Here is a 20,354-nt window from a genome sequence, read left to right as displayed (position 1 = left end):
TTCACTGATCCATGTGAACCAGGATGGTTTTGACAGTGTTGTCGCCTGTACGCGAAAAACTTTAACGTTTTAAGTACATCGATGTTGTCTAAACATATTCTTAGTGTTTTTAATTATGTTTCACAAGGCAACGCTTCAATCATATCATATTGAGAGTTAATTTCAGAGCATTTTAGAAGTCAACATCAAAAATGTGTTCAACAAACTCATTTAGACTGATAGAGTGCACCCTTGGGGTGTGGAAAGCCTGCAGAAAGTCTAATAAAGCAAATAGAAATGTGAACGGTGAAAACTTTTATGTGAGGTGATTAGAGTGGAATAATTCAATCAAATCATAGGACCCAGAGAGGTCACATCCCAAGGCCAGCAGTCAAAGGTGCTGCAGACACACGCATCATTAGAAGCATCTCACTGTTTCCCTTGGCAACCAAGAGATGTTCTGGTAGCTGGCAGTATGGAACGCAGCGTGCCAACACAAATTGCTCTGCTCTAACACGCGCACACCTCTCTCTTTCACTCACACACTCCTACACAGACGGGAGAAGTTGGACAAAATAGGAAGCTGATGTGCTTTACTGCACAAACACAGATCTATCATAGCTACAGAACCATTTTCATGTAGAAGAGATGGATTACGACTATGTTAAAGGAATTTCATGGAGAGATAATGCAAAAAGATGGCTAAGTGATTGGCTTTTGACTACAAATGATATCATAGTCGTATCTCTGTCACTCATTTCCAATGAACTGTGCTTGACATAAGGTAGCATATCATGACAAATTACATAAATTAAATACTTTAATTTGTCTCAGTCATTAAGGTCAGCTATTCCTGCAGATATTTCTGCCTTACCTCATAATGAGTCACAGCAGTAAATCATGAGTTTGTGATTCGCCTTGAACGATTAATTATAAGAACTAGCCCATGAGACTCATTTGTTCAAAAGTATGGGCTCAATAAGGTTTTTTTTTTTTTGGAAATTAATCATTCTATCAACCAAGGACACATTATATTGATCAAACGTGACAAAAAAATGTTACAAAAGATTTCTATTTCAAATAATTGCTGTTCTTTTGATCTTCCTATTTATCAAAGAATGCTGGAAAAAATGTACCATGGTTTCTACAGAAATATTAAACAGCACAACGGTTTTCAATATTGATAATAAGCTTCTTGAGCACCAAATCATCATGTTAAAATGATTGCTGAAGGATCATGTGACACTGAAGACTAAAGTAATGGTAAAATTCAAAATATTACTGTTTTTACTGTATTTTTAAATCAAATAAATGCACTCTTGGTGAGCATAACAGACAAAAATATCTTAGCCCAAACCTTTAAATGGTAGTGTACACTGGTTGCACTGTGAATGTTCTTGCTTGCAGTTTGCGAAGACAGCTCAATAGTAAAATATTTTTTCTTGTCTTTATTTTTTGGTACACAGCCACGTTATCTCATCACTGTGGATTCAGACTGAAAACTCACAATGCTGTGGCGCTGTAGATTCATTGCTGGAAACACTAGTTTTCTGAGCCTCCATGCAAAGCAAATCCAAAGAAATTTTCATTCACTATGGAACTGTCCATGACTTTTGCAAGCTGTGTTTAAAATGTCCATAGAAGACATTTGATGTAAGTTTCATATATGTGTTTAATTAGCACTATTTGTTTTGGTTGGTGGTTTTCTGACTTCTTCACAGAAAGCTTGACAAATTTAAATACATGCTTTGGTGCATCTCTGTCGCTGATTTGTATACACACCTGAAACACTCCTTTCGTAAGGCGAGTGCTAGTGGTCCAGCCTGGTACTCCTCTCCATTCATGACTGAGGGAACCCTTTCCTCGTCCTCAACCAGCACTGCCAGCTCACTGTCACGACTGCCCAGCATGCTCCTGTCATTGATGTTGGCTGACCCTGATAACAACAGGAGAGGAAGGACATTTTGAAGAACTTTAGATATGGACGTACAGGTGGATTTTGGCGGATTCAGCTTCTTCATGCAAATTGTAAGTATCATGGGTCAGTGATTTCCAAATCCCATCCCAAGGTACAAATACCCCAGGGGTACTTTTTATATTTTGCTAAATAAAATAGAAAATATTTAAAGATGGTCATCAGAACGAAGTTGAGCTTTGATGATATTTAATTTCTACCATTAAAAAGCACCTTTCTGATTGGTCTTTGGCGGTTTTCAAAAGTTTAGTGTTTTTGAAATAAGTCTCTTCTGCTCAACAAGGCTGTATTTATTTGATCAAAAATACAGTAAAGCAGTAATATTTTGAAATATTATTATGATTTGACATGACTGTTAAATCTAATTTATTCCTGTGAAGGGAAATCCGAATTTTCAGCATTATTACAGTCTTCAGTGTCACATGATTCTTCAGAAAGCATTCTAATATGCTGATTTGCCGCTCAAGAAACATTTCTTATCATTATTATGATTTTAACAGTTTAAAACAGTTGCTGCTTAATATTTTTAACAGTGATGTTTTTTGATGCCTAGATTCATTTGAAAAATAAATATTTTGTAACATTACAAATGTCTCTACAGTCACTTTGTATACATTTAATGTGTCCTTGCTGAATAAAAGTTTTCATTTCTTAAAAAAAATCGAATAGTAATGTACATAAAAAAAGTGTTTGAACCATTTTCCTTGTGTCTTATTGATTAATCTGAAGCCAAATGTCTCACCAATAATGTAGCAACGGTCGTCAGCGATGAGGGCTTTGCTGTGGACGTAGATGAGCTCTGTAACAGGGCATTGGCCGAGCTGAGAGTGTGTGCGCAGACCACACAGAGAAATATACTGTGTCCATTCATCCTGCACTGATGAGAAGATGAGATGGTCATTAAAACAATAAATGGCCAACCATCAGTGTGATTGGTTAATGGGTAGAATGCTATAATGCATGGCTAAAAAAACAACATCAGATAAACTAAATCATTTAGTCATTTATAAACAGACAAATGTGAAAGTAACAGAAGGAGAACAAGACAGGATCCAAAAATGTACTCTACAAGAGTGGCAGAATTACAGACAGCTAAATATGTTTCTGCCAGATACTTACTTTGTTCCTTTAATCTTGAAAGAATGGAGTGTTCTCCTCGATTAATCGTTCTACACACAGAAAAAGTTCTGTTAGCAAAACACAATCACATATTTTGGGTGGTGAGACTGTGGGCTGGGCTGGAGTGTGTGTGTGTGTGTACCTGTAGGTGAAGTGCAGTATAGCCTGAATGGCATTTCCTCCTCCCTGACTGATGTCACCCTCAAAGCCGGGAAGCAGGGGAATTACAACAAACACCCTGTACTTCTTCCCCTCACTACAACAATTCAAACAAAGCTTACACTTCATGCTAATAAACACAGAAACACTGCTGAATACATTTTATTTTACTGAACTTGTATTATTTTCACAGAGATAACAAACCTGTGAGCCTGTAGGATCCGTTTGACAATAGCATCTCCGATGGTGTTGTGTACATTCTTCTCATCTGAGCAGCTGATGAAGAACTGATTCTAAAAAAGAGGAGGGACAGAGAGGGGTTTGTTTCATTTGTCTCACTTTTTTGCTAAACTCTGGGCATCTATTTCCAGTAAAGCTGCTTTACTAAATGTTCTACAGCCAACGACCAGGAGCCAGATTCACAAAAAATTCTTCATTTCTTAGGAAAAAAATTCATATTATTTTGATTATTCTCCTGTAATGGCTTATTCAAACCGCACCTACAGATTTTAATCATTGGCTATATTCCCAAAAAATACATGTTTACTGATCCTGATGTCATTCCAAACCTATATGGTCTATCAGATGCCTGCCATTTCGTTCTTAAAGGTCCCGTTCTTCGTGTTTTTTTGAAGCTTTGATTGTGTTTACAGTGTGCAATATAACATGTGTTCATGATTCGCATGTAAAAAAACACAGTATTTTTCACACTATTTACTTATCTGTATACCACTGTTTCCACCGTCCTAAAAACGGCTGGTGATTTCCTTGTTCTATAAAGTCCCTCCTTCAGAAACACGTAACGAGTTCTGATTGTGCAAGCGGTTCCTGTGCTGTGATTCGACCACAGCTTAGCGCACGTGAAAGCGGTTCCTGTGTTGTAATTTGACAGCAGCTTAGCGCACGTTGGAAAGGTCACGCCTCTTAACGGAGAGATGTATGCGTTCAATAATCTCTACAGCGTCCCTGGGAAAGCCAAACAAAGGTGATTTGACTCCTGGATGAAAATAACAGCGTCTCGATGACATGGCGATAAACACACTCAACGCAACAGTTCCTTTTCTCCACGCGACCGTCCGCTTCTCCACGTGGGACAGCAACAAGACCGCGCCCCCTTTGTTTCTTTGTGGGCGGAGGTTAGTCTGTTCTACTGCTCTACTGACGTAATTAAAGAAGGAAGTACCAGGATGTAGTCCAAGCCAGCCGTTCACTGTAGGCTTTGAAAGGGAACTTCTGTTAAATAAAATATCTCGCTTGGCATTGAACTTTGAGCTTTATAATTTTACAGGTATTATTTATGCTCTAACAGCAACATTACACACTAACTAAAGTTTGAACAATGGAATCGCGAAGAAGGGGACCTTTAAGAAAATAGATAATAATTGCAAATAATTGCACTTTGTAACAGTCTTATAAAATACCTAAATACATTTTAAATAATGAATAAATTCATTTTTTTTTGTAATGTCCATCTTAAAGGGATAGTTCACCCAAAAATGAAAATGTAATGTTTATCTGCTTACCCCCAGGGCATCCAAGATATAGGTGACTTTGTTTCTTCAGTAAAAGATTGGATTTTTAACTCCAACCGTTGCAGTCTGTAAGTCGTATAATGCATGTGAATGGTAACAAAATCTATGAGAGTAAAAAAAAAACATGCACAGACAAATCCAAATTAAACCCTGCGGCTTGTGACGACACATTGATGTCTTAATGCACAAAACGATCGGTTTGTGCAAGAAACCAAACAGTATTTATATACATTTTTATCTCTAATACACCCTATGTCCAACAGCCTTGAGCGCGCGATCACTTCCGGTGCACGAGGTCTCTAAAGACCTCTAAAGACATCAATGTGTCGTCACGAGCCGCAGGGTTTAATTTGGATTGTCTGTGCATGTTTTTTTTTACTCTCATAGATTTGGTTACCATTCACATGCATTATACGACTGACAGACTGCAACGGTTGGAGTTAAAAAAATCTTCATTTCTACTGAAGAAACAAAGTCACCTATATCTTGGATGCCCTGAGGGTAAGCAGATAAACATCACATTTTCATTTTTGGGTGAACTATCCCTTTAAATAATTAATATCCATTAATATCCATATTAAATAAATACAAACGTAAATTGTAGTACATAATTTAGTCTGGACAATATCAGTGTTTGTTGATGAATTTAATGTTTTTAAATACTCAAATGTAAAGGTTTTAGCTTTCAATGCTTGTTACTGTTTTTATTATTATTTCTGTATGGACATAAACATCTGGATGTGAGGAAATATCTTCCTTGTTTAGCTGACTCGCATTAGGACCCTGTTTCTGAGCATGAGGCAAGAGCAGAGGGCTATTGTGTGTTGCCAGCTGAATGCAGTAGAATCACATGATCCTAGTGGGAGAGAACACTGTAAACAACTCCACAACACTGAGACTTTGTGTGTGAACAGAGCACAGTGTCTGTTCAGCTGTGTGTGCGTGAAGTCTTATGAGTCAGTGGCAAATGTTTTTGGTAAGGTCATAGAGAGAGTGTTACCTCTAGATAAATGAAATGCTTGCTGTTCTCAATAACATGTACATAGGCATTAAGGATAGAGTGTTCACATGTGCCAGCGGACCAGCGATCGACAGAACGAAGAACCTGGGAGAAAAAGAGAGGAGAGTATGAAAGAGAAACAGACATTAATTAAATGAGGGGGGAAAGAGGAAAAGAAAAGGCAACATGTACCTGTACAGAGGCTTTTGTAGTGCCAGGGATTGTGAATGGCAACTTATCTGCTGTGTAGTGAGATTTCGGCAGCAGGTACGGGTAGAAGTCATCCTTGTACTTGTTCTTAAAGATCTTAAAAGACAAATAGAATATAAGAAGAAAAAAATCAATGATAGAAGTGTCTAGTGTGTATGTAGATTAAAAAACAATCACTAAAATTTGTCATTTGATTTCTCACCTTGGTGAAGTTCCAGCGCTGGATGAAGTGTCGTGCAAGATCTCTGGCTGCTCTCCCATGATGCACCGCACCCAGGTCTCGCCAGGGGATGCGTGGCACCAGAGTTCTGTCAACATTGTCTGAGGGGGAAAAGCAGAAGCAACATTACTGGCTATACACACATTCAATGTTCTTATTTTTGTCTTTTCTAAGCAAGAAACATCATATATATTAAAATGATAATCATAATAGGAATTCTGTCCTTTTGAACTTTCTATTCATCAAAGAATCCTGAAAAAAATATATCATGGTTTCCACAAAAATATTATGCAACACAACTGTTTTCAACATTGATACTAATAAGAAATGTTTCTTGAGCAAATCAGCATATTAGAATGATTTCTGAAGGATCATGTGACACTGACTGAAGTAATGATGCTGAAAATTCAGCTATATATAATACACATATAAAATGTTATCTAGCAGATCTTGTTTGACAACAAGCATTGCATAGCCTATCTGAGTTTCTCTTTATGTCACTGTGAACTAAGAACATTTCCCACATCTAATGCATCAAGTAATTTCCAAATTAGCTGGGTGCTCTGGCCGATAATAGCTTTATATATTTTGATCTGTGGTCTATATAAAGGCTGATCAGAAGAGCCGATCAGATGACCCAAAACTTATGAGACCATTTTCTATGCGCATCTAAAATTGCTTCACTACATTCACCGGTCTGGCAGTTCTACCAGGTGTCTGAAAAGGACAATACATTTGCAACGTCTTTGCAGAGAGCGGAGAAATTGCAACGACAGCAACCCTACAGCATGACAGCAAGAAATTAAGGCTGTACATTTTTGTGCATTTCTTTCCTTCACCGAGGTGACCTTTCATTCTTCCCTAAAAGCCCAAACTTAACATCAGATCAGTGATTGTCGTAAAATACAGTCTACTGTTGCTAAACTGCAGGATGTGCTTAATAATAAAAAGAGTTATTAAAACTGTATTAAGCAGCGAAATATATACTGTTCCCCAAACAGCTTTCTGTGAGCACAGACAAGCAAAGTGAACCAAAAAATATGGACGTAGTGTCCACGTCACTCCTGGATAACAGAAAATGGGCAAAGAGGTGGGACGTGGGTAGAGCTGAAGTGACGTGATGACTAACAGACAGCAGACACACGGCTATCCACCTGTCACTCAAAGTGGCCACGCCCTTAATTATGCAGAACTTTAAGCCTTTATATAATGTAAACGAATGAGTTATAGAAAAAAATTCACCCCCCTCACAGTTGTCATGAAGGGAAAAATTAGCTATATAGACCAAAACCACAATTTGTACCAGGCTGTAAACATGTTTTTTTTTCTGCTGTAAAGTTGGGCATTTTAACATGGAGCTCAATGAGATTCTGTTCCCTTCTGGAGCCTGTCTCTAGCGGCCAGTTGATGAATTGCAGTTTCACTGTCCCCACGACACCACTGCAAACGAAGTTTCTAAAAATGTTCACCCTGGCAGGAGTTTTCAAAAAAGTTTGTTTTAGTGTCCGGATACTGCGTTTGCACATGGACGAACGGCCAAACTGCATAGAAAAAGATGTGGTTTTGAAAATACCCATGTTCGTGTGGACAGGGCCTAAGTTGCATGCGTAACACTATATTGGATCCATGCATTAGGTCTTAAAGTGACAGCAGCCTAATATTGCTGCTGCCGTCTGTGTCATTAATGTTAATTAAACAAGAAGAGACAAACAGAAAATCATAGGATTAATCTATATTTAACTGATACAGTGAAGACTATGCAGTGATATTTTACATTTGATTACTTTCTGTTGATAAAGACTGTTCTGTTTTTCCTAATCACCTCTAAGAGAGGGAATGGAATATGTTGCACATGTTATTTGCCAATTCATGATATTCTTTTTATACTTAAAATACATTGTTGTTAAGAATAGCTAAATAACCCCAGTGGGTCTATTTGAAGCCTTCTATTTATCGTGTAGTATTATCTATTTTAGTGAACGGTATCAGTGATAGTTTCGACCAATACTGCTTCCACTGATCAATAATCGTTGATCGGCCCAAAAAACCCTGATTGGAGCACCCTTAAGTTTGTAGTTCAAAAATGTAGTTTTTAATAAAAAAGATATTTAAGTGTTAGAGGGGTGATTTAAAAAAAATATATATGTAAGTAATTATGTAAGGTCTAGTCCACTCGTACACGGGTATTTTTATAAATAGAGTTTTACCCTCCGTTAAAAAAAAAAAATCATGTCCACATGAAAACGCAAAACCGCTATGAAGCGCTGTCAAGAGCATGCCAAACCAACAGGTGGCAATATAACCCTAACCATAAAGTCATGTTGGCCAATCAGAAGCCTGGAAAAAAGGTTATTGCCGTTCCGGTTCTCAGTGGTGTAATGTAACGAAATTATAATACTTTGTTACAGTACTTGAGTATTTTTTGGGAGAATTTGTACTTTACTTGAGTTTTTATATTTCTGTCAAGTTTTACTTTTACTCCACTACATTTCCGACATAAAATGTATACTTTTCCTCCGATACATTTCCCCAAAGCATTTTTGTTACTTACTACAAAATAAATTCGGAAGACTGCAAGTAAACATGTGCAAACAAGAGCTGGCGCAACCGCGGCTGATTTCATTTTCCGTGTTGTGTCCGTTGCCATAGCGGCTGACACGTGAGGCTGCACAGAGCGGGACACTTCAAAAACAGACTTAAAACATAGACAACAAAACTGTATGTTATACACTACAGTACATGTTTTCCTGGCACCCATAAAGCAATAAATTTGTTGACTAAATGTTGTATTAATGCCATCGAGGCTGAGAGGATGCTAACATTAGTACCTCAAGCGGTTAAAACAACGTGACAAAAAACACGCAAGTTTAATGTCACGTTTGTTACCATCTAGCCTATTTGCATTATTTTATATCCATATGGACACTTTTATGCAGTCGTTTTGCAGCAAAGTGGCATATTTGAAGCTAGTGACATGAGAAAGCAAACTGTATCCTCACAGAAACATAACCAATTCAGAAATCATTCGATTTCGTTTTTTTATATATATCTGTAACATATTTTGATTAGATAACCATCAAGTGTTCTAAAGTAGAAGCAAATAAAGTGTGAAATATACATAATATACATATACTGTGTCTTTCAATGCTATGACTTGTGTGAAAATGGCCATCTTTAAGCATGAATGTTTGGATTTATGAAATGGTAACATTTTGTTTTTAACATTAACTAAGGTTGATAAAAGTATTGTTCATCAACATTTACTAATACATTTTAAAGTTGTCTCTTACATTAGATACTGTACTATGAATTAACATGAATGTTAAAACTGAACACAATCTTGCTGCTTAAACTGTGTATAGAACTATTTTTAAAACATTTGTTTGCTCCTTTTGTGTTTTGCATTAACTTGTACTTTTACTTTCAATACTTAAGTATTAAGTATAAGTATCACATACTTTAAAACTTTTACTCAAGTAATATTCTAAACAGTGACTTTAACTTCTACCAAAGTAATTTTCTTGCAAGATATCTATACTTTTACTCCAGTATGGCTTTTGAGTACTTTATACATCACAGCGATGCAACAAGCCAAAATCTCCGTCCACACGACACCACTGCAAACGGAGTTTCTAAAAATGTTGTCGTTTTCAAAAAAGTGTCTGGATACTGCGTTTGCGCGTGGACGAACGGCCAAACCGCATAGAAAAAGATGCGGTTTTGAAAATACCTGTGTTCGTGTGGACAGGGCCTTAGTCTGCATTGGACTGTGTGTGTACCTTGATAGGGCTGATCCAGCTGTGTCCAATCTCTCTTGATAAAGTTGCTGTAATCCTTTCCTAGCCACAAGAGGGCATTAAAGCTCAGATCGACTTCATCCTCACACTCTGACGCAGATGCTGTCAGAGGGACCGCAGAGCCATCCACAGTATCAGACTGAGTTAGGAAGAGGGAGAGGGGAGGTAAGAGAGAGATATTAAACAGGGAGAGATGAAGTGTATGGGATCATTTAAGGATAGCATCATATCTACTGGTCACAACTGTACCTCTGCATGATTGGCTGGTTTTGGGGGTTCCAAATCACTCAGCCTATAGTTGCTGTCATCCCACCTCCCAAACGCAAGATCCAACCCACCCACAAAGGCAACTGATTGGTCGATTGCAACCATTTTCTCATGATGGGCCCAGAGGAACACAACTGAGGACACGTGATCAGGGTGACGCATCACCTAGGGCAAAATAAATATAGAATGAATCCTCTATAACATTTCCCGGAAAAAGAACACATTAAGATTAAGCTGTTATGATGTGAAAGAATGACAAAATTGGGAGGGAGAAGAGGACAAACAGCAGTATGAGCAGAGGTGTGTAGTAAATCACACCTTAATATTGGGATGCAGGTTCATCAGCGTTCTCTTGCTGTAGCCGCTATTGATACCCAGAGCCAGTTCCACCTCCTTATACAACAACACACACACCTTCACTCCCTGTTCCTAAACATCACACACACACCGGGTAATGTTAAAGTTTATGGCCATCAACATGTTTAAATACTTACATAGTTTGACAGATGGACTGCTTTTAAAGATAGATAGGGGGGATCATTTATTAAATGTATAAAGGAATAAATGTAATGCAAAAGGGTTTTCCCCCTTACTGCTTTGCGTTTGAGAATCTTGTCCAAGCGCCAGTATGTTCCTGTAGCTGGACGTTTGAGGAAAACCTCTGGACTGAGCCTGCAGAGAGAAAACTCAAATGTCTTCACAACACTTACTTCACATCTATTTTCACATTAAATATAATATGACAACATACAGAACAATGGCAACACAATATTGTACAACTGAATCTAAGATATTCCCAGCATCCGAATATGTCTACTTCCCTAGTAGTTTGTAAAGTTTGGAGTTTGTTAAATGTGTTAATGTTTTTAAAAGAAGCATCTTATGCTCACCAAGTCTGCATTAAATTAATAAAAAATACAGTAAAAAATGTATATATATATCATTTATTCCTGTGATGGTAAATCTGAATTTACTCCAGTCTTCATTGTCACATGATGCTTCAGAAAGCTGCTTTTTTTGTGAAAACCCTGAAATGTTTTTTTATCAGGATTCTTTGATGATTAGAAAGTTCAAAAGAACAACATTTATTTGAAATACAAATCTTTTGTAACATCATAAATGTCTTTACTGTCACTTTTGATTAATTTAATGTGTCCTTGCTGAATAAAAGTCTAAACTTACTGATCCCAAACCTTTGAATGAAAGTGTATAGCATACAAGAAGCAATAAGTCACATGAGTATTATGTCCACAGGTAAAAAATACCTAGACGACCTGTGTTTCAAAGAACACATTACTATCCCATGAGGCCATAGGAGAGAAGAAATCATCATATTCGTTAATGACGGAGAATGTGATGCAACTAATATCATAAGTCACACAGCAATGCCAACATGGTGGAAGCAGTATGTCTGGATTGTATATATACCACACACGGTGAAACAAAAATAGTTTTTTTCATCAAATGTAGTATTGGCCATGTACTGTACATGTGTGTGTGTGTATGTGTGCGTGTGTGTGTGTGTGGTAGCACACTGACCACCAATCAGTGATGAAGATCTCCTCCTTGGCCTGTTCCAGTGCATCAGCCAGGTCTGAGAAATAGCCATTCCCGTTAACATACCTGTCAATCAAACAGCAAGTCATTTACTCAATACCCACTTCATTAGACTAACTAATCAATTAATCAATTTTCTTTGAACAGAAGTTCCACCAAGGACATATTACAGTATGTAAATGCACACACCACTTTGTGAGGGTTCCCGTCCTGGGTGGGGTGAAGCCTTTGAAGCGATGGGTCTGGTGGAAATCACATCGCTCAGAGAGACTCCGAATCTCATGACTCCACCACTGGGCCTGCCTGTAGCTACTACACTTAATCACCAGCTTCCTACAAAACACACACATCAGCTATGGCTGCATACACCTCTGTAAAAGTATCAGTAGTGGGAAGACTTCCTGATATTGGTCCTCAGACTCCACTGTTTTACCTGCTGAAGTTCTCGATGCAGACGCCATACTTGGTATCAGTGTAAACACGTCCAACCAACACCTGCAGCTCAGGGTCAAACAGCAGGACAAACGACACATTGCCAGGATCTCTACACAAACCAAAAACACAACAAAAATCAATTACAAAACGAGTCATTAGAATGTAACATTAAATATTAATCCACATTAAATATGAGTATTGTAATAAACAATAACAAATGCAGAGTCTATTCAGAGCAGACTCCAGCAACATTTTATACACACACACACACACACACACACACACACATACACACACACACACACACAAAGGCTATAAATCAGACAAAAAAACAATACAGAGAACAAAATAATTTTGTCAGGTTCACATTGATGTTTTTTTTTTTTTCAAGATTTCAAAAGATGCATTTCCATTTGCATAGTGCATTGCAAATTGCAAATTGCTACCCATATGCTTCCATAGCAGACTGCTTCTACAAACATTTGTGAAAAAATGAGTCGCTCTCAGGAGCTCAGTGAATTCAAGTGTGGTACCGTGATAGGTCGTCACCATGCTGAGGCGCACAGTGCGCAGAAGTCACCAACTTTCTCAATAGCTACAGACCTCCAAACTTTGTGTGGCCTTCAGATTAGCTCAAGAACAGTGTGTAGAGAGCTTCATGGAATGGGTTTCCATGGCCCAGCATCCAAGCCTTACATCACCAAGTGCAATGCAAAGCGTTAGATGCAGTGGTGTAAAGCACGCCGCCACTGGACTCTAGAGCAGTGGAGATGTGTTCGCTGGAGTGACGAATCACACTTCTCTGTCTGGCAATCCAATGGATGTGTCTGGGTTTGGCGGTTGCCAGGAGAACAGTAGGATAACCTGACTGCATTGTGCCAAGTTTGGTGGAGGGGGGATTATGGTGTGGAGTTGTTTTTTCAGGGGACAGCCTTGGCCCCTTAGTTCCTGTGAAAGTAACTCTTAATGCTTCAGCATACCAAGACATTTTGGACAATTTCATGCTCCCAACTTTGTGGGAACAGTTTGGGGCTTGCTTCCTGTTCCAACATGACTGCGCACCAGTGCACAAAGCAAGGTCCATAAAGACATGGATGATCGAGTTAGGTGTGGAGGAACTTGACTGGCCTGCACAGAGTCCTGACCTCAACCCGATAGAACATATTTGGGATAAATTAGAGTGGAGACTGCAAGCCAGGCCTTCTCGTCCAACATCAGTGCCTGAGCTCACAAATGTGCTTCTAAAAGAATGGTCAAACAATCCCATAAACACGCTCCTAAACCTTGTGGAAAGCCTTCCCAGAATAGTTGAAGCTGTTATAGCAGCAAAGGATGGGCAAACTCCATATTAAACCCTATTAACCCTATTAAACGGATTAAGAATGGGATGTCATTCAAGTTCATGTGCATGTAAAGGCAGACATCCTAAAACTTTTGGCAATATAGAGTATGTCAAACATTTAGATAAACAACATATTATGAGGAGGTCCACACCCAGATGAGGCCAGTCAACCACAGAGACAACACCTCTGATTGATCTTTATGAAGATATGTAAACAAACATGACTGAAATGTCCTTTAAACATTGGAAAGCTTCTGAGTTTGTCAGTCTCTGGCCAATATATTTTATGATGAGGGACTCAGAGTAACATGTGAAAAGTGCCGGTACGCAAGAAAAATTTAGAGTACACTACAGTTTAAAATATAGAAGTGCCTGTACTGCATACCTTTGTGTACCGGCCCACTTCGAGCACTGCCCTCAGGGCTTTTTGCTAGCACACAATAAAGGGCTGGGCAAAGTGTCACCTCTGTTTTCAAGGAAACCATTCTGTTTTCTAGAACTGTTTGGCATACAGGCATGATGCATGGTTACTGCAACTAACTTAAACAGGCTCAAGCTACAAAAGAAGAAGGAAAAATTATGAGTCATGTCGTTTGCTGACATACTTTAAAATGCTGATAAAACACTGACAGCATTCAGTGAGGCATTCAGATCCACATTAGGATTGTACTTTAATCACCTAGTGTCTGTTCTGATTAATGACACAACACAGATGACCTCTATGACTGATATAGATTCTAGTCCTATATTATCTTTACTATTATCTTTCTACGACCTTCTGTGATTTTGATGCTGGAAGTAAGCTACAAGCTGAGAGGGATCAATATTTGTTTTGAGAGACGATCCTTTCCACCCTACATTGTATAATATTGCATAAATAAAACACGCAAGATGTAGCGTCTCTCTGCTGGATGTGGTAATCAGTATTTTCTGAGGGTAAAATTAGAGGTTTGCCACATGACAATAAAGGGTTCTGGAAAATATGACTCATGCTGATGAACAATGAATAAAAAAAATGGCTGGCAAATTTAAAAAAAAGAAATAGCTTGCAAAAACAAGTGGCTGTGTGTTCTCATCCATTCACAGCTTTGATATAAAGGCATGTTGTAACATGAAACAAAAGAAAATAGCATGAAGAGGTGACAGATAACAGTACACATGTGGGTTTATTTGTTTTGTAGTGAACTCACCTGGACATGTACAGGAGGAACGAATCCTTCACCACAAGCCAGCGGCGGGACCAGCGGAAACAGAACTGATGGTGTCCGATACAGTTGAGTCCCTGGATGCGGTGACCCCCGGACCGTTTCAGAATATAGCCTTCTCTGAAAAAACAATCAAGCAAAAAAAAAAAAAAAAGTTACAGAAAAACATGTAAGCAACAATGGAATAGTACTAAAATCACAAAAGAACAAACACAGTCTGTACTCACAGGCCTTTGGGTCCAAGGTCTCTGATGAAGGACAGCGGACTGATTGCAAGGAAGTCTAACTGAGAGCATGATATAAACACACTCTTTACTATGCATGTATACAGCCACAATCCTCTAAAACTTTGTATTTGTGTATGAGCGTGTGAGAGGATCAATTTGGATACACTTTGAAGACAAAATTGTCCCCAGAATTTAACTAAATCTGACAAAAAGACATTTTGGAGACATCCAGGGGCATCCTTAAGAAAAATTACAGATCAACCAATAATACAATACCTGATACAATAACTATTATTATTATGTTGTCCAATAGCCAATATACAGAAATATGTTTAATACAGCTTTTTGACACAATAACTAAATAATTATTAGATTTAAACAATAAAAATCAGCCTGGTCTCATTGCGAAAATGTACCTCTGGCAACGTTTTTGCAAACCCCAAAATACGTACCAATATGTACATATCACTGCAGTTTCAAAGTGATATGTCCACTGGGTGCCGCCAAAAGCTTCGTTTTTTTCCCGGAACAGATGAGCGTCAATCTGACGTTTTGTGACATTGTTTTTTTAACGTACACCTACACTAAACCCTAAACCTAACCGATAGTGTTAACAAAAGCAAATGTGACAAAAATACAATAGTAACCATGTCTTGTTAAGCTTGTGTGAACTCATCTTTGAGCTCTTTTATCATGACTTGTCTTTCACGGGATTCGTACCTGAGCTTTCATTATTACAAGTACAAATCTGTACCAGCTGAGCTACTGAGCAAACTTATTATATAAAAAAAGCCGAGCATATGGAGCAGATTAAGTGACGCAAACTCCAAAATTTATTCATTTACTGGAAAAAAAAAAACTATAAAAAGTGCTTGCTGTTTTACTGCCTCTAGTGTTCATTTCACTTTGAAACTGCAGAGATATGTACTTATTGGTACGTATTTTGGCGGTTTGCAAAAACGTTGCCGGAGGTACATTTTCACAATGAGACCAGGTTGCTAAAAATATATGCATTATTATTATTATTATTCAGTAAACCCAATATTGAAGGACAGATAACTGTCAGTCAATAAAGTAGAAAAGTATTCAAAAGGTATATGAACATCGGTTAAAAACATATCCCACATACCAGTAAATTAACATTTATTTTTAAAATAATGTTTATTTCTTTTAAATTATGTTTATTTTAATTCTAAAAATTAAAAAAATATATTTTAGGGGTAGGGTAATTATACGTATTATATGTGTATGTAAGCTTCTCACCATCCCATGATAGCTCCTGTAGAAGGTGTTTTCTAGCAAGTTGTTTAAATATTCCTCCAGATATTTCTGGAAAATACAAATAAAAACACCTTGTACAACACATTGCGTACAACTTTTGGAGGGAAGTGATGCTTCGCTTTATATATATGTACCGGCTTGCTAGACGTTCTCCTGATTCTATCGGCTCCATGTAAAGTCGGCATGTCCTCTGTCAAAGATGCCAGCTGTTGTCTCTGAATGGCAAATCTAATTCAAATCAAAAGCAAAATGAAAGGAAAACACCAGGTCGAAACACCAGGCCAAACAAATGAAGCGTTGTGAATTTGCTTGTGCGTGTGCGCTCACCTCCCCAGAGGCATGAACTGCAGCAACACTTTGTGTTTGTACAGGTCTCTGTGGAGCTCCTGGAAGTGCTTGTACTTTTTTTTCACCGTCCATGTGAACTCACCATGTGTCAGACGGACTGTGTACAAAGTACACACATTTACCTACAAACGGAATATTTGGACTGTCAGGTATAACACAACAATACACTGTTAAGTAAAAACTCACAAACGCACCTTGGAGCGGGTGGTATATCGCTCCATGTTTTCCACTTTGCAGGTGATAGGCATGCCATGAATGAGAGGAGGGATGGCTCCCTCCTTCAGGTCTGCCAGATGATGTACCACGAAAAAGTCTCGCTCCTCTGATAAAGAGACACAGAAAGACAAGAATAAAGCCACTATTGCGAAAACGCTTTTTTTACTTGCCTAATTTAATAATAAAAATGTCATAATAAATGATTAGCAAAACAATATAAGTGAAAGGTCTAATTGAAAAATCATCATGAACTTCTGTTTTAATGAAAGCCGCACTTAAGATGAATTAACTCCACACGTTTGTGTAAAACCCAGTGTTATAGTCGAGACCAGCTCACTCAAGTTCGATTTAAGGCAGAGATCAGAAGAGTGTCAAGTCTGAGTCCACATGCTCCCAATTCCATAACAAAACCAAGCACCAAGGCCATAAAAATATGCTCTCGGACTCAGATCTTAAAGGGGTGGTTGATTATGAATTAACTTTTTTTAACTTTAGTTAGTGTGTAATGTAAATAACATCTGCAACGTTATGACGCTCAAAGTTCAAAGCAAAGGGAGATATTTTCTTTTACAGAAATCGCTTTTTAAGGACTACAACAAACAGCTGGTAGGGACTACACAAGATTCTTCCCGGGTTGGTGACATCACAAACCCTAAAATTAACATAAATCCTGCCCCCGGGAACACACAACAAAGGGGGTGAGGCCATGTTGAGAAGAAGAAGAGTTATTGTAGTATTTGGGAATCTGCTCAAGCTGTCACATCCGTCTTTTTACATTTATTGCAATACAGTATAACAAATGCAATAGCATGTCATTAAAGCAAGATGAAAACCAGCATATATTCAGCATATATTATCTGGCTCTGAAGGCATCTTACAACAGTTCCCACACAAGCGATTTATAAATTATCATGACAGAATATGCTAATCGATAACTTGAAGGTAGTTAACTTCATATCAGCTACATCAATTCCTCAACTAACCATTCAGAAATCCTCACCCTCAAAAAGTGACAATTTTAACATGCTATAAAAAATGAACTGGGGGATATCTTGAGCTAAAACTTCACATACACATTCCGGGGACATGAGAGACTTATTTTACATATTGTAAAAAGGGGCATTATAGGACCCTTTTAAGACATATTTTCATGGTCTTGATCTTGTTGTGGAGCATATGAACTTGGTCTTGATTCGGACTCGAATGAGCTGGTCTCGACTACAACACTGGTAAAACTTGATCATGTTCTCCAGTATGATTTAAAGTGATCCAAAGAGCATCTTGTGCTTCAATGGAAGAACATCTGACCATCTGTACAAAGAGTCACATGATCAATATCACAGATTTACTTATTTGATTAGTGACCTAGAAATAGTGCAGATTCTGAAATATTTGTATTTTATTTTACACCATAATGATTGTTTATTTTCAAGTTTAAATTGGATTTTGCATTCCAGACTTTGGCCCCTCCGTTCCTCATTGTGTTTTGAAGAACAGCCACTGTGACAGGCCTCAGTATCAACAATGTTATATCACCAGAGGTCAAAGATCAGACGAGTCACTCAGTTTCAATGTTGTGCTCAAGAAAACAATCCTACTAGAAGTATGTGAATGAGAGAAAACAGCTGTGAAGCCAGTAAATCCTCTCTCTGCATTCTACACATTTCACTATTTTTTCACAGGGAAGTACAACAACGACCCATTGTAAAACTTTCAATACCTATTCTTAAAGCATGACTGACATGTGGATGTGGCATAAATAATCTTTCGTCCTTAGAGACAAACCAGTGATTGAAAAGAAGTCTGTAGGTTAACTGTGAATTGTGACGCAAATAACTAATAACTGTTTTAGTTCTGTAATAAAATAAATACTAATAAAATGTCACAAGCATTATGCCTGTCCCCTGCAATTCCTTAGTTGCAATGACAAAATAGGCACTGAAATTATTTGATCACATTATACCTTGTTACACTTTATTTTTTTATTTTAAGGTGTCCGTTACAGTGTAATTATACAATTAAGTACTAGGTATTAGTAATTAGGGTTAGGGTTTGGTTTAGGGTTAGTTGCATGTAACTATGCATACTTGACTGTTATTACTATAGTAAATACATGTAGGGACACTGTAAAATAAAGTGTTACCAAATATTCTTACAGCTCACATTGTCATAGTCATAATCTTGATTGTCTTTATCAGAAAACAATCTGTGTCCTTGGTACATGACACTGTACCTGCACATATAAACTGTAAACTTAAACTAAACTAAATATATGTTTTAAAAATGCTGTTGTGCTCTTGGGAGAGCAGAATTCTGCCTGAATCGACCTCACCTATCAGTAATGCAGTAATATTACAATTTTAGTCGAAACAAAAAAAACCTAATTATTTTCATGTTGTTCCATTTAAAACCGATAAATGGTTAATACTAAATGTCTAAACTATTAAAACAATAAAACAGACTGAAAACTCCAATAAGTAGTTTGGAATTTGTCCATGAAGGTGTGGACACTGGACAGGCAGCAGGAAGTTATGCAAATGATTCACATGGTGAACAAGCTAAAAAGCCAATGAAAACTGTGTGCACAAGTGGTGCTCATTCCAGCACAAATGAAAAACACATGAACTAAACGATCAAGGTCTTTGGGTTTACTTGAGAGGGCAGGGGTCAAACTTTGATCTGTTAATATAAACACTATTGTATGTGATTTGTCTCACCACTGTTGTCTTTGATAGATTTCAGCTGATCTTCAGTAAGGTTGCACAGCACAGAGTCCACACATTTTCGCCACCTTTGAGCTGCATTCGTCTCAGGACTAGCCATAAGGCTTCTGGACCACCACACACCTGTGCAAACACACCAACAAACGAACACCCACGCACACAAAGAGGGGAGACAGATGAAATTCACTTTTTTTTTCCAACAATAAAATGCAAACGTAAACATGTCATAAAACTAGATACTAGAAGCGAGCAAACTATTCTCCAGATGTATCAGAACAGCTGTACAAACATAATGTACATCCTGACACCTACACTACTGTACTGGGGAACAGCAGGGATATGTGCTGGGACCCCTGCTCTTTAGGTCAGATTACATGGCTTGTCTTTTCAAGGGTGAGAAAGTTTTGCATATTCTCTGCTACTTGCCCTGATACGTGCAATTTAACTTGATCTATAAACTTGATCTTTAAAAAATTTAGCCTAACCCTAACACATGTATCAGTATTTTAACCCTGCCTGCTGCTGTTAGGTCATTTTTGACCGAAAATTTTTACTTTTTTTAAACTTTTTTTTTTACTTCATTGGAATGTAACGAAACTTGGTAAAGGTTTTGGCACTTTCAATGTGAACACAAAAAAATATAATGGACGTGATCCGAAAAGGTTAAATGGTCCTGAAAAAATCTTCACAAATGTACTGTTTTCAGTCAAAAATTGATCGCATTGGAAAGAATGGGAAGCCAATTTAATTTAAGGGAAAGCA

General features: G+C 37.8%; 1 protein-coding gene across 2 annotated transcripts in view; it reads right to left on the bottom strand.

Annotated features, from left to right (window-relative positions):
• Nucleotides 1-20,354, bottom strand: part of pld2 (phospholipase D2) — a 32,219-nt gene that overhangs the window by 3,589 nt on the left and 8,276 nt on the right. Inside the window, exons 2-23 of one of the 2 annotated variants that reach the window (XM_079815546.1) lie at nt 19,587-19,715; nt 16,848-16,975; nt 16,633-16,775; nt 16,440-16,533; nt 16,288-16,353; nt 15,025-15,083; nt 14,783-14,917; nt 12,249-12,359; nt 12,005-12,148; nt 11,798-11,881; nt 10,852-10,930; nt 10,577-10,687; nt 10,241-10,423; nt 9,974-10,130; nt 6,177-6,295; nt 5,957-6,070; nt 5,765-5,869; nt 3,437-3,525; nt 3,216-3,329; nt 3,074-3,123; nt 2,697-2,831; nt 1,762-1,915 (exon numbers count right to left, since the gene is read on the bottom strand). In XM_079815546.1, coding sequence (XP_079671672.1) covers nt 1,762-1,915; nt 2,697-2,831; nt 3,074-3,123; nt 3,216-3,329; nt 3,437-3,525; nt 5,765-5,869; nt 5,957-6,070; nt 6,177-6,295; nt 9,974-10,130; nt 10,241-10,423; nt 10,577-10,687; nt 10,852-10,930; nt 11,798-11,881; nt 12,005-12,148; nt 12,249-12,359; nt 14,783-14,917; nt 15,025-15,083; nt 16,288-16,353; nt 16,440-16,533; nt 16,633-16,775; nt 16,848-16,975; nt 19,587-19,692 — 2,480 coding nt within the window. In that variant the 5' untranslated portion in view covers nt 19,693-19,715. The remainder of the gene's footprint in view (nt 1-1,761; nt 1,916-2,696; nt 2,832-3,073; nt 3,124-3,215; nt 3,330-3,436; nt 3,526-5,764; nt 5,870-5,956; nt 6,071-6,176; nt 6,296-9,973; nt 10,131-10,240; nt 10,424-10,576; nt 10,688-10,851; nt 10,931-11,797; nt 11,882-12,004; nt 12,149-12,248; nt 12,360-14,782; nt 14,918-15,024; nt 15,084-16,287; nt 16,354-16,439; nt 16,534-16,632; nt 16,776-16,847; nt 16,976-19,586; nt 19,716-20,354) is intronic. The other variant, XM_079815547.1, reaches the window with a different exon arrangement.

The sequence above is a fragment of the Gobio gobio genome, assembly GCF_949357685.1.
Source record: "Gobio gobio genome assembly, chromosome: 4".
In the NCBI taxonomy this organism is placed as follows: domain Eukaryota; kingdom Metazoa; phylum Chordata; class Actinopteri; order Cypriniformes; family Gobionidae; genus Gobio; species Gobio gobio.
This window is presented reverse-complemented; position numbering and strand designations above follow the sequence as displayed.